At 36.0% G+C, this 19,811-nt stretch overlaps 1 protein-coding gene across 1 annotated transcript; it reads left to right on the top strand.

Moving 5' to 3' along the window:
* The first annotated feature begins 2,543 nt into the window (after positions 1–2,543).
* On the top strand, positions 2,544–3,645 carry LOC127076249 (tubulin-folding cofactor C). The gene has a single exon (XM_051017848.1). The coding sequence runs from the start codon at positions 2,578–2,580 to the stop codon at positions 3,628–3,630; it is 1,053 nt and encodes a 350-aa protein (XP_050873805.1). The 5' UTR covers positions 2,544–2,577; the 3' UTR covers positions 3,631–3,645.
* The last annotated feature ends 16,166 nt before the right edge of the window (positions 3,646–19,811 follow it).

The following is a 19,811-nucleotide window of genomic DNA, read 5'->3' as shown; positions in this document are numbered from 1 at the left end:
TCATTCTTGCTTTATGCGAAATATGGCGTCCCGAGACACACACATTTTGGTTTCCAACCGGTGAGTGTACCGTGACGTTAGAAGACGTCTACATGCTTTTGGGACTTCCTATTGAAGGTAAAATTGTAAATGGTAAAACCAACTATGCGAATTCAATTTGCATGGACCTCTTGGATACTGATTTGTTAGATGATAACTCAAGAGGTCAAGGTATACTCCTTTCACGCCTTAATTCATATTATAACAGTTTACATTTAGATGAGCATTCTACCGAAGAGGCTCGAATAATAAAAATTAGGTGTTACATTATGCTTTTAATTGGTTCTTTTTTATTTCCCGAAGGTAGTGGTTCTAGTATGCATATTATGTATTTACGTATACTAAGACATGTAGATAGAATAGGAAGTTACAGTTAGGGATCCGCTTGTCTGGCCTATCTTTATAGCTTTTTGTGTAAAAATTCACACAAAGACACATCTACCTTTTCTGGATGTGCTGTTTTGCTCCAAGCATGGGGTTGGTCAAGACTACCGTCCCTAGCGCCCGTCAACAATAACCCTTTCACATTCTCGTATGCACAAAAATAAGTTGTTTAAATTGCTATATATTTACTTACTTTAACGATTATTATCTCTAACTAATATTTTTACCTTTTTGGTGCAGATGGTCGGCACGTGGTATGAGTTATAACAGATGTCCTAGACACTGTATTACCCAGTATCGCAATCTCTTGGATCACCTTCGACCGACAGACGTATGGATAATAACCTCATTATTTCGTTATAATTTGTTAACTTCTTCTACCAAGTTTATAATCCAAGTTACTTTCACTTTTCAGTTCATTTGGCGTCCATACCTAAATTTGGATCATGATCATGAAATCAACGAAGAAGACGCAGCCGTATGGACTGCATGCACACCGATAATAAGATTCACAACTGTGGAGATGCACAACAGTGATCGTGTGAAGTTGCAGGTCGGTATGCTTCAACACATCCTAGATCCCTCAGCAAGCCTAGGAGAATGGCATATGCGCAAAGTTAACGACCAATGGAACTTCAATCCATGGCAAAGCTTCGCAAGATCTGAGTTTCGCAAATGGAAGCACCGCCATGACCATGTCTTAACTGACGCAGTGATGCCAAATGAAGAAAAACCAAGTCGTACTTATATGGCTTGGTACAAATCGGTTGGTTTTCAGTTCATCGCCGAGGATATGTACCTGTACGACCCACGCCAACAAACTTACACACCAGACGCCTCAACATCTACCCCCCAACAACATTGTCAGACCGGATACACACAACCTCTTGTCCGTCAAACTTTCCATTCCACAAACACACAAACATACAACCCAAACATGCCATACACCCAACCCCAATACCAAGAGTATACCCCATACTACCACCAACAAATTGATCATCAACCAGAGACCCAACATCGCTTCGCACCCAACACATCACCCTACCAAAGTCGCCTTAGCCAGAACACTCAACGATCATTCAACACCAACCGTCCCTCCTCCTACCATAGCCAAGAAGCCCAAACCTCACAAAACCGAAACCTCCAACAACCATATCTCTATCAAACACCCCAACAATCTTTCCAACCTTTCCTCGATGCATCATTCACACCCATGTCTCCCTTCAACCGTCCCGGTCGCCCACCAATGACTCAAACACAACCCAACTACTCTAGCATGGGTCATGAACTCAGTTATGGTGGTACACCTTCGATGCATACTGAAGATTATGCCGATTTGTCTGACTATCTCAGCAGGCCATCTTCTGTAGTTGGTAGTGATGCTCCTGGCCCCTCAGATGCTCAAACACCAGTGGTGAATCATCAACGCGGGTTAGGGCCACGGGTTCAGGTAGCTAGGGGATGTGGGACCGGAGGTCGGTTAGGTGATCCCGGTCATCACCATTATGCTTTTTTTGTGTAAACGGGAATTTATATTAATATCAATTGGTCCTATTTCCAAATTATGTATCACGTAGACCGTTTAACAAAAAAATTGCAAAATACACTGAGGTGTCAATCCAATTGACGCCTCCTTTCAACTGATACACATGGACGCCAATTGGATTGGCTGCACCATGTGCCATAGCCAATCCAATTGACGCCTGCACTCTATTTTTAAGAGGAGGCGCCAATTGGATTGGTGTCTGCTCCTAAAAGTGGGGTAATTTGGGGATTTTTTTGAAAACAAAGTTATTTTGGGATTTTTTTTTAAAAACTGGGTTATTTTCGTAAAAAAATTGATTTCCTCAACTAAAAAATAGAAATATTTTTCTTTGGTTTTCACCATCAATATTCAATTTAGGGTTAAATACACTTTTCCCCCCTGTAATGTTAGCGAGTTTAGGATTACCCCCCTGTAAAAATATTTTTTGTAAACCCCCCCTTATGTTATGTAGATTCCTTCATAGAACCCCCTAATATCCAGGTGGCATGGAATCTAATAAGAGGTCCTACACCTGGCATATTTTTAATTTTGTTAAAGTGATTATGTGTCATTTTACACTTTTTAATTTCAAAGAAGCAGAAGCAGCGTTACAGAAAAAGCACTTATCAATGCTAGACCGTCTCTCCAAACGCCAACAATCCCGTTCAACCAGCTCCACTGACCCTTCCACCGAATCAACTTCCTCCTTTCTCTCCCGCTTCTCCGAACTAAAATCCTCCATCGAGTCTCATCTCTCCGACTCCCAATCAGTTGCTTCCGATCCATCTCAGCTTAAACCGCATTTGGATAAAATCTCCGAATCAATCTCCGATTTGGAAAAACTCGTCGCTCAAAGCTCCTACTTTCTTCCTTCTTATGATGTTCGATCTTCCCTTAAAACTGTTTCCGATTTGAAACGTAGCCTTGAGAATCTCAGCTCCGAGCTTATCCCTAAAAAGAAATTCTCCTTCAAGAATAAGGCTAGTAAGAAAGAGCGAGATTCCGTTGTTCCAGAATCCAAACAAAGTATAGCACCGGTGTACAATTCCGTCCAACCGAGCTATGTGGCGCGTGATTCTCCAGGGTTTAGGAACAAAACCGGTGAGGTTTTGGTTGGAGAGTTTAAAGAATCGGAGATCGGGGAATTCACGATTTCGGATCTAGATTCTTGTGAAGTGAGGATTATTGGTTGCATTAGGGCGCTTTTCATTCATAGATTGAAGGATTGTAGGGTTTACGTTGGGCCAGTAACGGGATCAATTCTGATTGAGGAAGCTGAGGGTTGTGTTTTCGCGATTGCGTCGCACCAGATTCGGATTCATGGTGCTAGAAGAAGTGATTTCTACCTTAGGGTTAGGAGCAGGCCTATAGTTGAGGATTGTAATGGTGTGAGGTTCGCGCCCTATTGTTTGAGTTATGGAGGGATTGAAGAAGATCTTCGAGGTGCTGATCTTGATGCTGAGACGGAAAATTGGGCCAATGTGGATGATTTCCGGTGGCTACGTGCGGTGCAAAGTCCGAATTGGTCGATTTTGCCGGAGAATGAGAGGGTTGGGATTGTTGATATATCTAATTCAGGAAGTAGTGACAGGAATTTGGTTGTGTTGCCAAATATTGGTACAGTGAAGTGTAATGGAGATTCTGTGAGAAGCCAAATCTGTTGCAGCCATAACAGGCATTAGTTCCGGTGTAGAATTTGATGGACATTTCATTGGAGTGTGCAAGGGTTTTCTATCTAAATTGAGTTTATGGGTGAGCTGGTGTAAGTGTGTCTCTGCAACCGCAACAGCTAAGAGCCTACTTGGAATCATACATTTCACATGTGAAAATAAAAAAATTAAAAAGCCACGTCTGAAATAAAAAACCAAGATTCCATGCCACCTGGATATTAGGGGGTTCTATGAAGGAATCTACATAACATAAGGGGGGTATTGAAAAAATAACTTTACCAGGGGGGTAACCCTAAACTCGCTAACATTACAGGGGGGTAAAGTGTATTTAACCCTTCAATTTATTAAACTAATTAATTTAATTCAGAAATCAGTTCTGACATTAAATAGTTTCAGTTTTTTCTCGATTGTAATGTCAGAAGATCGAACCATAATTTTTTCTGCCAAATTTAACATTAATCCCTGTTAGATTAACTAACTATACATATAAATCTTATTTTTTAATATCTGTAGTATTCAATTTTAAAATGATAAATATTAGTATGATTATTTTGTTAGTATGAGTAGTTGAACTCACAATTTCTTTTATCACTTCAAGAGTTAATTATCATTAGTTATTAATCATTTGTAAGCAATCGTTTATGTTTGATTTCAAGTTATCTTCTTATAAATTAAATTAATTTTAAATTGAAGAGATTCACAAGTTACCCATGGTGAAAACATAGTTAAATGTTTAGAAAACATTATCTTGAGTTTGATTATTAATTTAAAGAGTCTCGAGTTTACCCTCACTTAAGTCTTGAATAAAATTTTGGAAAGTTTTCTTTTAAATTTTCTAATTTAATATTTTTATTACAAAAGAAAATTAAATTTAGCCCGTTAATTTTTGGGTAAAGTTATAAAAAATATTTTTCATACTTTCTAGTTTGGGATTTTAAGAAAATTTAGTTCTAATCATTATTATTTCGTGGGTAAAATATCGAAAAACATTTATTCAAATTTTTTTAATGTGTAATTTAAAATTTAAAAACTTAACTTTAGTTTCAGTCAAGCCGCGATAGAATTTTTTTTTGACTTCATACATCTTTTAGTCCTGTAATTTAATTTAATGATTCGCTTCAATCTCTTAGCTAAAATCACTCTGTTAGTCAAATTAGTTATTTTTGTTAAATTTTGTGAAAAAATCGTTAAATTTTGCTGACATGATAATCTATTTGGCATTATTATCTTACTAGACATTTTTTAGTTTATTTTTTAATTTATTATTATTGTTTTTAAACACCTAAAACATCCAACCATAATTCATCTAATTCATCTCTAAAACATTTGTCTTCTTCTGGATTTGCCGCCTGAGAACCCTAATTTCATCTCAACCAAATCTCTCACTTTTTCCGCCTCTAAAACATTTGTACATCTTCAAATCTCCAAGAGGTAGATTGTTTCCTCCCATTTTCTTCCTTATATCATTGTTATTTTTTCTGTTACAGTCACTTATCCTTGTCTGGTTTTTCCTTTGCGAGGTATTGTTATCCTTCTTTGACTGAGTTTTCTCATGCATGTTGTCGTTCATGTACCCAGTGATCTTTGGATCCCTTTAATGCTACATTTATCAAGCTTTTCGACTTTGGTTTTGGTTTCTTCTTCCATGATATTGTGCATGTTTATGTTGAACTTAATTCCATCCTCCATCCACACATTATTGCATTTACCATAGTAAGTATTATCATTTTCCACCGATTCCACTTATTTATATCTCCACCTAAATATTCTTGCCTTCGTTAATCTCACTACAATAACTGTTTATTCTATACCCAGTTTTAGTCTCTTTAAGTTCTGTTGACGTGGCAATGTTGCTTCTTTTTCTCCCCTTTTATCTATTTACTTCCTTCCTTGTTTGTGTTAATTTTTTCCTTCTGAATGTTAGTTTGTTAGTTTTGTTATATTGTTTGTTTTTATTGTTTGAATGTGTATCATCGCTCCTCGCTGTTATCTACCATAGTAACAAAAATCATATAGATGATATCATAAGGAAATTTATTTATATGATTTGCTAGATCATTTAGATTTTCTAGGTAATTTAGATGTGTATTGTTAACTAGATGTGCATTGTTGGAAATTTGGACATAAAAGTTTATATAGAATACTCTTGTTTGTGATAGGGCGTCACTTTTGCTAGATGCTAACTAGATTTTTCAAATAGCCTCATGAAATCTTATTTTGTTAAGGGTTTTTACTTCTTACATTGTCATTCATTGTTACTTGTGTATATTTTTAAATCTCATTCTAAGGTAATTTTTCTTTCAGGTGAAAGACGATGGTTGTGATCACAAGGTCAATGAAACTATCAATATTATAACTCAGAAGATATCTGAAATCAAACAAAGAACCTGGGGTATAATGAAAGGGCTCATGGCATTGACCTTACAAAAGGTTGAGGAATTCGCCGAAGATTACCTGAATGAAAATTATGATAATTGGTAGCAAAATAAAAATAATAGGCATGATTTCAATCAAGAGAATAAAGGATGGAATTCTTCTACTAGAGAAGGACAACCTTCATCAGTTGGACAAACTAATACTTATCACTCAAATTCATGGGATAATGGGGACAACCAAGATATACTACAACAAACAAGACCTTAGACAGCGCTTTTTTTAGCCTTAGACAGCGCTTTAAAGCGCTGTCTAAACCTCCGCTGCTAAAGGTTTAGACAGCGCTTTTTTAAATCTTAAAAGCGCTGTCTAAGCCCCCCCCCCTAGACAGCGCTTTGGCCAAAAGCGCTTTATAAGACCCTCTTATTTTAAATTTTTTAGGTATACCTTAGACAGCGCTTTTGAAAAGCGCTGTCTAAGCCCCACCCCCTTAGACAGCGCTTTGGCCAAAAGCGCTTTCTAAGACCCTCCTATTTTAATTTTTTTAGGTATACCTTAGACAGCGCTTTTCAAAAAGCGCTGTCTAAGCCCCCCCCTTAGACAGCGCTTTTGCCTAAAGCGCTTTCTAATCCCCCCCTTAGACAGCGCTTTTTACAAAAGCGCTGTCTAAGGTATACGAAAATTTTTGAAGCTTTTGTTTTAAACCACATTTTTTCCAGGTTTATAAACCAGAATTTCTACCTGTTTTCAACCAGATTTTGACAGACAATTATCACATTTTATATATGCCATTTTGGCCTTTTTTCTACCAATTTTTGGCTAACAATATATATATATATATACCAATTCAAACCAATTTTGCCTTAAATGTATCAAAATATATACAAATTTATGTACACATTTACAAGTCATAACATATACTACAAATGTACACATTAATTACACAAATTTATGAACAAACATTGAGCTTTATCATGAATTGACACCATTCCTCTTTGATTTCGTCCACTTGATCCTTTGTATAAAATGCACACTTGAATTCATCAAAGTACTACATAATAATATAACATATTTTGAATTAATTCCAACTATTTAATTATATGAGATATGTGTAAATATAAAAATAACTCATAAGTTAGAAATACATACATCGGTGGGAATCTTTAATCGGCCCAAAGCAAGAGTATCTCGCATAAACCTCAACATGAAATACCCGCAATCTATTTGATTACGTTGTTGAGGACACTACATATGAAAAAAAAAATGGATTATAAATCCTAAGTTTTATCAAGTGTCATCACTAATATAATAAAAAATGTGGTAATTAAAAATATACCGCCACTTTAATCCATGTAATGGAGTTGGCGCCCCTCCTTGAGGTTTGGATATCTCGTTGGGCCCGAAAAGCTTGTAGGACGCTAATAAAATAAAAATGAAGCAATTAGAACAATTCACATAAACTAAGAAAAATTTTGAACATTCTCACTTACGTGTCAATTAGGACCTTCATATCCGGGTATGTTGTCCAATCATTTCCTAACGAGTCAAGATAATACACAATTTCTTGGATAGGATTGATTGCGAGCAACAACCAATGTCCACTGTAATGATTAGGCAAATGTTAGATGGTAACTTGGAAAATAATTATAATAGATGAATTTAGAATGAAATGCTAACCCGGTATTAATACACAATTTCTGTTACCGAAGAAGGATCTGAAGAGCGCTTCAAATAAATATGATCCTTCAACCATTGTATGAAACTTTGATTGTGCTCTATAACTATCCAATTTTCATTTCTGTTCGGATTTAACCTTCGGAGTACATCCTTGTGCATTTCAACATATGGCTCAACCTCATTATTATTGTGCAGAACATACAAATGAACTTGATCCCGTTCATCCCTTGATATTGTCACAATTTTATTCCCAATTAATTTTTTACCTTCCATTTTGTCGAAAATCTGAGCTCTGGGGAGTCCAATCGATTGAACGTTAGACAAATATTCAGTACAAAACTCAACAGCTTCTTCAACAATGTATCGTTCAACAATACAACCCTCTGGTCGACTTCGGGATTTCACGTACCCTTTTAATATTTTCATATACCGTTCAGCAGGGTACATCCATCTCATATAAGCTGGTCCACACAACTGTGTCTCTTTCACAAGATGAACAACTAAATGAACCATTATGTCAAAAAAAGACGGAGGAAAATACATTTCAAGCTCACACAAGGTAATTACAATCTCTTTTTATAGTGTTGGTAAGATCTCGGGATCGATCACCTTACTACAAATTGACCTAAAGAAAAAACACAATTTAGTTATGGCACTTCTTACTTTTTCTGGCAAAATAGAACGTATACCTATCGGTAGAAAATGTTCCATTATAACATGGCAATCATGTGTCTTCAAATTCTTCAACTTGAGGTATTTCATAGAAACAAGTCTTCTGATATCAGATGAGTATCCTTCTGGAACCTTAACTTCACTCAGAGACTTACACAAATTTTTTTTCTCCTTTCTAGATAAAGTAAAAGCAGCAGGTGGTAGATATGTTCGTCTTCCTTTCTTCACGGGTGCTAATTCAGTTCTCATTCCCATTTTTAACATGTCCTCCCTTGCTTTAAGGCCATCCTTAGACTTGCCTTTTATATTGAGTAATGTACCGATAACACTTTCAAATACGTTTTTTTCAATATGCATAACATCGAGAAAATGTCTCACGTACAAAGACTTCCAATATGGCAATTCAAAAAATATCGACCTTTTCTTCCACCCACCTTTCACAATCTTATGTGCAAAAGGCTTGCCAAACTCAGTACGCACATCTTTCACCTTTTCAAAAACTTGTTCACCTGACAATGCGGGTGGAGCTCTACGATGTTCGGTGTCTCCATTGAATGCTTTTCTCCATCCACGGTAGTGATGTTTAGAATGTAAGAATCTACGATGACCGAGAAACACATTCTTCTGGCAAAGTTCCAATCGAATCGTATCGGTTCCGTCTTCACAAACAGGACACGCACGTTGACCTTTAATGCTATACCCAGATAGATTCCCGTATGCTGGAAAATCATTAATTGTGCCAAACAACATCGCCCTCAAATTGAAACTTTCTTTCCTATATCCATCATAAACCTCCACACCGTTCTCCCACAAAATCTTTAAATCTTCGATCAGAGGTGTCAAGTATACGTCTATGTCATTCCCTGGTTGTTTAGGCCCAGAGATTAACATAGATAACATCATGTACTTACGCTTCATACATAGCCACGGAGGTAGGTTATAAATCATAAGAATCACAGGCCATGTGGTATGTGAGATACTTTGAAGACCATGTGGGTTCATTCCATCAGTAGATAATGCCAATCGAAGGTTTCTTGCTTCTGATCCAAACTCAGGATAATCATTATCAATCTTCGACCACTGTGGTGAATCAGCCGGATGCCGATACTTTCCATCAATAATTCTTTCATCTGCATGCCAAGTAAGATGTCTTGCATCGGTTTCACTACGAAACATGCGCCTAAATCTCGGAATTATCGGAAAATACCATAAGACTTTTGCGGGAGATAATCTTTTCTTATATCGAGACAAACCGCATTTAGGGCACTCAGTTAACATTGCATATTCGTTACGAAACAAAATACAATCGTTAGGACAAGCATGTATCTTATCATAGCTCATGCCAATAGAGCACAACATTTTTTTTGCCTCATAGGTTCGATTAGGAAGAACATTATCATCCGGTAGCATTTCTCTCATAAGGGCCAACAACTCTGTGAAACTTTTATCCGACCATCCATTGCCCGCCTTTAAGTTGTACAACTTTAATACCGCAGAAAGTCTTGAGAATTTAGTGCAACCTTTGTACAACGGTTTCTCTGCATCGCTTACCATCCTCTCAAACATTTCAGGACAATCATGAAGATCTTCTTCCAGTGCTTCTACAATCTCTTCAACTCGATCACAATCGTATGTTTCCGTGTCTTTGTCGTATGAAGCATAGGTCGTATTACTTTTTCCACTCGATTCAACATTCTCGTTAATTTTCTCACCATGAAATATCCAACACTGATAACTTTGATCAATTCCATGCCTCAGCAAATGCGATTTCAATCCATGTGCGTCAACCTTACCAATATAACAACAACGCAAGCAAGGACAATGCATTCGTCTGGGGTTTTCAGCGTGTTGAACAGCATACTTAACGAATTCCAAAACCCCACTCTCGTACTCTTTGGTCATTCGATCGGCACAGATCCATGTTTTATCCATGGTTTTCCTACTTATTAAAGTAAACAATTAATCCAGACGAAAATACATAACTAAGGTAGTATCTTTGAATATCCTAACAATTATAAAGTTCAATTCATTTTAAACTTCAAAAACCTATACATAACCAATGTTAATATAAACTTCAATAACGTATCCGATACGCCAATATACCAACTTTAATTACCTCATCACTTTCATTTTTTATATTACAAGAATCAAACTTTTTCTATTACAATATACCTATAACTATACCTATAACACGTTAATTTTTCTATAACTAACTTTAATTTTCTATTACAACATTATTACTTATCAAACATAACAACTTTAATTACCTCATCACTTTCATTTTTTCTATTACAAGAATCAAACTTTTTCTTCCATTACTTTTCTCTTATCAACATTATTCTATTATCAACATTTTTCTATTATCAACATTATTACTTATCAAACATAACAACAACAATGTACCTTATGAACTCAGTTTTTACAAACTCAGTTTTCTAATCAAACATAACAACAACAATGTACCTTATTGTTTTCCTTACAAACATCAACATTTTTCTATTGTCAACTTCTAAACTCAGTTTTTATGAATCAAAACAACTTCAACAAGAATAATACACTAAACTCAGTCAACAAGATTATGCACATTCTCAACATTAGTAAACTACCACAAGATTATAAACATTCTCAACAAGATTATAAACATTCTCAACTCAACAAGATTAGTAAGTCATTTTTGGCGTAGTGTTGAGAATGTTGAGAATGTTTATAATCTTGTTGAGAATGTTTATAATCTTGCGGTAGTTTACTAATGTTGAGAATGTGCATAATCTTGTTGACTGAGTTTAGTGTATTATTCTTGTTGAAGTTGTTTTGATTCATAAAAACTGAGTTTAGAAGTTGACAATAGAAAAATGTTGATGTTTGTAAGGAAAACAATAAGGTACATTGTTGTTGTTATGTTTGATTAGAAAACCGAGTTTGTAAAAACTGAGTTCATAAGGTACATTGTTGTTGTTATGTTTGATAAGTAATAATGTTGATAATAGAAAAATGTTGATAATAGAATAATGTTGATAAGAGAAAAGTAATGGAAGAAAAAGTTTGATTCTTGTAATAGAAAAAATGAAAGTGATGAGGTAATTAAAGTTGTTATGTTTGATAAGTAATAATGTTGTAATAGAAAATTAAAGTTAGTTATAGAAAAATTAACGTGTTATAGGTATAGTTATAGGTATATTGTAATAGAAAAAGTTTGATTCTTGTAATATAAAAAATGAAAGTGATGAGGTAATTAAAGTTGGTATATTGGCGTATCGGATACGTTATTGAAGTTTATATTAACATTGGTTATGTATAGGTTTTTGAAGTTTAAAATGAATTGAACTTTATAATTGTTAGGATATTCAAAGATACTACCTTAGTTATGTATTTTCGTCTGGATTAATTGTTTACTTTAATAAGTAGGAAAACCATGGATAAAACATGGATCTGTGCCGATCGAATGACCAAAGAGTACGAGAGTGGGGTTTTGGAATTCGTTAAGTATGCTGTTCAACACGCTGAAAACCCCAGACGAATGCATTGTCCTTGCTTGCGTTGTTGTTATATTGGTAAGGTTGACGCACATGGATTGAAATCGCATTTGCTGAGGCATGGAATTGATCAAAGTTATCAGTGTTGGATATTTCATGGTGAGAAAATTAACGAGAATGTTGAATCGAGTGGAAAAAGTAATACGACCTATGCTTCATACGACAAAGACACGGAAACATACGATTGTGATCGAGTTGAAGAGATTGTAGAAGCACTGGAAGAAGATCTTCATGATTGTCCTGAAATGTTTGAGAGGATGGTAAGCGATGCAGAGAAACCGTTGTACAAAGGTTGCACTAAATTCTCAAGACTTTCTGCGGTATTAAAGTTGTACAACTTAAAGGCGGGCAATGGATGGTCGAATAAAAGTTTCACAGAGTTGTTGGCCCGGATGAGTCATATATAAGAAACGATCATAATGAGGGAATTTGGATCAATTCATCCGTACGCATTGCTAAGAAATAAGTGATTAATATTCCAACAAAGAAAAGAAAGAGATGTTAGTGACTTAGGTAAATTATCCATGGTTTCTTTATTTTTTTTTCAATTGTTTTGATTATAAGTTATATGTGATAATGCATGATTTCATTATATTTTTGTTTTCAATTGCTTTGATTATAAGTTATATCTGATAATGCATGATTTCTTTATTTTTTTGTTTTCAATTGCTTTGGTTATAAGTTATATCTGATAATGCATGATTTCGTTATATTTTTGTTTTCAATTGCTTTGATTATAAGTTATATCTGATAATGCATGATTTCTTTATTTTTTTGTTTTCAATTGCTTTGATTATAAGTTATATTTGATATTTGATGGTTTCCTTGGTTTATTACAGGTTAGACATGGCTGATGACCAACATGAGGAAGTTAGTAAAAAAGTATCCGCGGAAGAAGAAATTCGAAGAGGCATCACAGTAATGAGAAGGGTGGTCCAAGGAAGATCTCGAGGCATCATACTAGATGTCTATTGGAACAACCAGGGACAGCTTATAGAACCTAATGGGCATACCTTAACTAGTTTTATCGGTGCACTAGTAAGGAATGAAATTCCCATTACATGTGATGATTGGAGAAACAAAGAGCTGAATGAGTCCAAAGAAAAAATTTGGAGTGAGATAAAGGTACAATCATTTGGCCCTTAATTATACGGTATCAATTATGTTTTTTCAATTACCGATACTAACTATCAATCTGTATGTTTTTCTTAGCGATGTTTTAACATCGAAGAAGAAAGAAGAGGTTTTTGTATGAAATTGGCCGGAAAGCTTCTAAGAGGGTTTCAGACATTTTTATCATCCAAGTTCCTTAAGGATGCGGATGGTAATTTTGTGGATGCGGAGCTTCCTAAAAAATATGAAAGTTTGATATCGGCTGAAGAATGGGAAGCTTTCAAATCCAAAAGACAAGACCCGGTTTTTCAAAGAATAAGTGCTACAAATCGGGAAAGAGCATCAAGTCCCGCATATCCGTACCGAAAAGGACGTGTCGGATATGGACGCTTAGAACAATCCATGGTAAGTATTTATAAATTGCGATAACAAATTTGTTCATCATATATTAGTTTTATCTGATCAAATTGTATGACTTAATGTGTAGCTGCAGAAGGAGGAAAGTTCAGAAACATCTCTTCCTGCACATGTTTTGTGGAAGGAAGCCCGTGTGGGCAAATCTGGAGTTCCTCAAGAAGAAGTTTTACACGTATACCAGAAATGTGTAAGTATAACATTTTTTCATTAATTGAATAACATTTTTATACACAAATATTTGACAAGTATACAATATTCATCTGATTTTTCAGGAGGAGCTATCTCAGTCTTTATCTCCCGATGATACTAAGGGCATACTTAGTCGGGCATTAGATGTCCCTGAGTATTCTGGTCGGGTGAGGGGTAAGGGATTTGGAGTCACTCCGACCTCCCTGAGTATTAAAAAAGGAAAGGCTCCTAGTAATCGGGAGCTTCATGAAAGATTGGAAGCCATGCAAGCTGAGCTTGATGCATTGAGGAGAGAAAGAGAGGCTAGCGCCTCAACAGTATACAGAGATGCTTCGGACAAAGACAGTATCAACTGTACCTTTCAGCCGAACATTCCAGAGGTAATTACATATAATTGTCTTAAATTGAACTATTTGCTTAAATTATGTATTTGACATATATACACATTAACGATTTCTTGTTATTATTGGTTTTAGGGCATTTCCCATTGTCAGCTGTATTTGTCGTCACCATACTATCGGATGGTTGGCAAGGGAAAAGTGCATAACGTTAGCGGAGTATTACTCCACACTAGAGAGCTCCCTGTTGGATGTTTGAAGGTATCAGTTGATATTGCAGTTGAGCCGAATGCAACATTACCATATCCTAGCGATGATTCGGATGCAACAACGGTGCACGAAGCAGTAGGTTCGTTTGTTGCATGGCCGACAAACCTCATATGCGTAGGATATGAGGTATGCTTAAAACTTATGTTAACTTTAATGTGTATATTCAAAGTTTAAAATTTATGCTTAAAATTTTACTTACATATTTTCCTTGGTTATGTTAAATAGACTCCCACAAAATCCAAATCAAAAGATAATGCGATTCCACGGCATACCGAGTCCACGGTTTCAAGAAAAGAGGTAATATACAATTATATGACATATATTCATGGAAGTTGTTACATTCTTAATTTGATCTAACTATTTATATGACATGTAGCTTCAAGAAAATGAGGTTAGCAATGCCTCCGCACAACAAAAAAAGGAGGTTAGCAACGCCTCCGCACGGGTAAAAAGTTCTGGTGCTAAGAAGACCGTAGCTAGGAAAAAACCTACCACCAAGTATAGGTCGTGCCTCAGGACATTTCTAGAGATGACCGATATACCGACCGGAGGTGTTCGGACTGTACATATGGAGGTAGGGATTTTCGGCTTTGATTACGACCAAATGATTGGTAATGAAGACTTCATGCAAGTTTTTAGTCATGAAGAAATCGGCGTCACCGTTGTCAATACATATATTAGGTAAATCCGGTCTACTTTGTTTTATTAATTAAACAACTTATGTTAATGATGTTTACTTTATGTTAATCCGGTTTACTTTATGTTTCAAAAGAGGTGTTAATGATGTTTTTATATTAGGTTTTTGTATGACAAATTGATGCGCCCCAATGGTTTGGACGTGTGTCATACGGTGAACTGGACTTTTTGTGTTTTTTATCGCAATGTCGCGGTTAGCAAGAGTCGCCACCGACTTTTCTTTTATCCAATAAGGAAAGGTGGAAAAGAACAGGAAAGACCTTAATTTAGATTTTGGGTTCGGGAGGTACATTATACAAAGGGAAGGTGTTAGCACCCTTTGTATCCATGGTTATCCATGGGCTCTTAATTGCTCGATCACTTATATTATTTTTGTCTGAAAAAAAGTGTTTGTGACTTGTTTGGAAAATTGTTTTGAAAAGAGAATTTAACTTTGTAATGATTCTTGTATGAATGTATACAAAATGATTATCTCGTTTAGTTTTGAAAATTGTTTAGAAAAATATAACTCGGTAATGATTCTAGTATGAATGTATACCAAGTGGTGATTTTCTGAAGGTATTTTGAAAGGTGTGAGGTGTGAAAAAATGTTTTAGGTTGTGAGCCAGCAATTAAGAGTTATACCGACCCAAGGTCTTTATGAGTATTTCCTATCCTTATGAGGGTAAAACTGTCCTTATTATTGAGAAATAAGTAGTTTTATCCTTTGGATGTAAAAGGGTCATCGTAGGGTCATCGATTGGTCATTGAAGGCAACAGTTACGAGGATACCTTAGCATTCGAAGGGACTATCATCCTTTAACCGTAGGCAACATCGGAGGGTCATCGAGGGACAAAGTTGTATATTCGAAGGCAACATCCGAGGGACTATAATTTATTTTTTGAGCATATTCTTTGAAACTTTCTTTAGAGCCCATAGTCATATTTTGTAGCTGTAGCCGAGTAGGCGCTAACTCAGAATTATATTGGTAGTGCGTGTAGAAAGCTGTTGCTAAATCAGTCCATGTGCGGATGTTAGAGCTCTCAAGCTGATAATACCACTCTAACTGTGTGCCAGACAGACTCTCTTGGAAGAAATGGATCCACAGTTTCTTATCAGTAGTGTGCGGCTGAATCTTTCTCACATAAGCCCTTAGATGCATCTGAGGACAAGAGGCACCATCATACTTAGTGAAAATGGGAACCTTGAATTTGCGGGGAATGACCACATCAGAGACCAGACCCAAGTTTTCGAAATCCAGACCGGGCACTTTCTGCCCCTCCATAGCTAGCATACGTTCTTCCAGCAACTTGTACTTATCATCCTTCGGAGAGTACTGTTCATGTTCATAATCTTCATCGTCGTCCTCAGAATTGACGAGATTAGGATTCTCATCTTCCGAATCATTCTCGGTCTCTTCTTCTGAATCCTTCGGAATTCTAATCTTGACTCCTGTAACCTGTCCCTTAAGCCTTCTCCCCGGGTTAATGTAACCCACAGGTATCTGGTCCTTCTTCTTCTCCATCAAAAGAGCTTTCAGTTCTTCCTGCCCCTTAGATAAGCTCAACATCATTTCCTGGAATTGAGCATTCTGGGCCTGGAGATCTTTGACAGTTTGTTCGAGAGCCATTGTTCAATCTGTTTGAATCTGCTGGAATCTGTTTGATAGGAAAATCGTGAGAACACTGATCCTTTAGAATACCTGTTATGCGATGCAATGCAATGTATGAAATGTTTTCAAGGACTTTCGGGATTTAACTTTGCATAAACTAACAAAAAGAGCTTTTTTTTTCTTTTCTCTTTTGTTTTTGCTTTTGTTTTTGTTTTTTCTGTTTTTTTTTAGCAGAGTTAAATCCCTAAATCCTTGAAATGGTTAGTACAATGCCATGATGTTATGATGTTATGTTGTTATGATGTCATGTTGTTAGATAAATAACAAGCACAAGCAAGTCACACAACAATCATTCCTAGGTTTTAAGGCTTGCGTGAGTTCCATAGGTAAATACCCTCCCCACTGAAGTTTGGTTGGTTCAACCTGTCTTAGAATAGTAACCGGGTTCTAGAAGGATCTCAAATCATTGACCTTTCCTTAAGTCCACTTCAGTGCAACACCAAGTGGTTGACCGAAGCTTCCCTAAAGTCCAATCTCAAAGAGTGTAGTATCGAGTCTCAACCAACTCCAGTCGGAACCGAAGCCAGTTATCTCACTACTTTCTAATGGCCAGGATGAGTCAATTAGGGTTCTAAAGGTCTGGTTAATGCTTTTATGACACCACGCGAATGCCAAATATTTCCTCAACTAACATGAGGAACATCAGGACATCCAAAGTGCCACATTAACCGTAGCCATCATTTTGACCATTCCAGTATACGCCGGACAGTCGCGATGATCTCTTGCTACTTACCTAAGGTACACTAGATCCGGGTGTAGGATCTTTCACTCAAGCATAACATACCCAAGCAATCCCTTAAAAATGGATCAGACAAATTGAATAAGTGATCTTGTTTTTAAGGTAACCTCTCTTTTTAAATATTTAGGTTCCCCAGCAGAGTCGCCAGTTCTGTCATACGGTGAACTGGACTTTTTGTGTTTTTTATCGCAATGTCGCGGTTAGCAAGAGTCGCCACCGACTTTTCTTTAATCCAATAAGGAAAGGTGGAAAAGAACAGGAAAGACCTTAATTTAGATTTTGGGTTCGGGAGGTACATTATACAAAGGGAAGGTGTTAGCACCCTTTGTATCCATGGTTATCCATGGGCTCTTAATTGCTCGATCACTTATATTATTTTTGTCTGAAAAAAAGTGTTTGTGACTTGTTTGGAAAATTGTTTTGAAAAGAGAATTTAACTTTGTAATGATTCTTGTATGAATGTATACAAAATGATTATCTCGTTTAGTTTTGAAAATTGTTTAGAAAAATATAACTCGGTAATGATTCTAGTATGAATGTATACCAAGTGGTGATTTTCTGAAGGTATTTTGAAAGGTGTGAGGTGTGAAAAAATGTTTTAGGTTGTGAGCCAGCAATTAAGAGTTATACCGACCCAAGGTCTTTATGAGTATTTCCTATCCTTATGAGGGTAAAACTGTCCTTATTATTGAGAAATAAGTAGTTTTATCCTTTGGATGTAAAAGGGTCATCGTAGGGTCATCGATTGGTCATTGAAGGCAACAGTTACGAGGATACCTTAGCATTCGAAGGGACTATCATCCTTTAACCGTAGGCAACATCGGAGGGTCATCGAGGGACAAAGTTGTATATTCGAAGGCAACATCCGAGGGACTATAATTTATTTTATGATGATTTAACCGAAGGGTCTTTGCTAAGGGTATCCCCACGTTCGCGGGACATGACCGTAATATCGTAATCGTAAGGCAACAAAGAGAGGTCCAAGATCACTTATTCAAAGGCAAAGTTTTACAATTAATTATATAATTAGGATGAAACTCCACATTAAAATTATTAAAAATAATATATTAAAAAATTAATACATTAGAAATTAATACATTAAAAATTAATTTAGGGTGAAACTCCACAAGGGTATCCCACAAATAAAGTGGAATACCTAGCCAATAACCTTTTCCTGGGATATGTGAACCTTTACGAAACTCAAAAAAAGAAACATGTCAGAACACCAAATCAGGGTGCAATCGAAGATTACACCGGAGAAATATCACAACAATAAATAGGATAGGATGAATAATGCATGGCTATGATAAAACATAAAAAAAAAACAGAATAGGCCACGGATTTTGAATTTGAAAACAGCCCCACGTTAGGAACTTTGAATTTTATGGCATTTTATCACAGGAATAACATGATCAAACATTCAGGGTATTCAGGCATATTTAAATTCCCATACGAAAGCAAATTATATATCAACATTTAATCATGATGCATTATATATGTAGATATGGCCAATTGAAAGTATAAACAATAGAGATACGCAAACCTGTTTGCCAATTCAAGGTTGAAGGGATTGACCACTTGTAGTATCGGAATAAGTTAGGCAGCGGGAATTGGACGGCGATGGCTTCGGTGCAGGTGGGCTGCCTTCAGGGTCTCTTTACTCTGAATTCTCCGGGTAGGCAGGGTTCCTATGCCAAAGTTTCTATCCGTCCTTCTCTGTTCTCTCTCTTTCTTTTTCCTCAAGGTTTTGTTCCAAGGAAACCTCAGAGTGTTTTGCTTCTCTTCCTTCTTTCTCCAGTGAATCTCCCAGTGTAAACTCCAAGTCTCACTCCCCTACTGAAACTTCAGTATTTATAGACTAATTTCGTGGGTAATGGGCTTGGAATGAGGGAGACCCAAGTCCAAAATAATTTGTTATATTTTATTTATTATTTATTTTAATTATTTAATTAATTAATTAATTAATTAATTAATTAATTAATTAATTAATTAATTAATTAATTAATTAATTAATTAATTAAATTTTTTCTTTTTTTTTTCTTTTTTTTTTTTTTTTTTTTTTTTTTCATTTTTTTTTTTTTTTCGTTTTTTTTTTTAGGAAAAATGATGGGTAATTTTTGGGGTATGACAACGTGTCATTCGGATTCTTAGCACCCGCGACCGTCAACTTAGGTTTAATCTTAAGTAGACCGGATACCGTGACGGAGTACGTTCTTCGGATCCTCATGGACAATAAAGATGCGGAGAAGTTGTTTTTTATACCGTTTAATACCGGGTTAGCATTTCATTCTAAATTCATCTATTATAATTATTTTCCAAGTTACCATCTAACATTTGCCTAATCATTATAGTGGACATTGGTTGTTGCTCGCAATCAATCCTATCCGAGAAATTGTGTATTATCTTGACTCGTTAGGAAATGATTGGACAACATACCCGGATATGAAGGTCCTAATTGACACGTAAGTGAGAATGTTCAAAATTTTTCTTAGTTTATGTGAATTGTTCTAATTGCTTCATTTTT

The sequence above is a fragment of the Lathyrus oleraceus genome, chromosome 4 (genome assembly GCF_024323335.1).
Source record: "Lathyrus oleraceus cultivar Zhongwan6 chromosome 4, CAAS_Psat_ZW6_1.0, whole genome shotgun sequence".
NCBI classification, from domain to species: Eukaryota; Viridiplantae; Streptophyta; class Magnoliopsida; order Fabales; family Fabaceae; genus Lathyrus; species Lathyrus oleraceus.
Note: the sequence above shows the minus strand (reverse complement) of the source record. Positions and strands in the feature narration are given on the sequence as shown.

Bases quoted from the DNA above. Each gene is read 5' to 3' on its own strand.
- LOC127076249 (XM_051017848.1), top strand. From the start codon at position 2,578: ATGCTAGACCGTCTCTCCAAACGCCAACAATCCCGTTCAACCAGCTCC.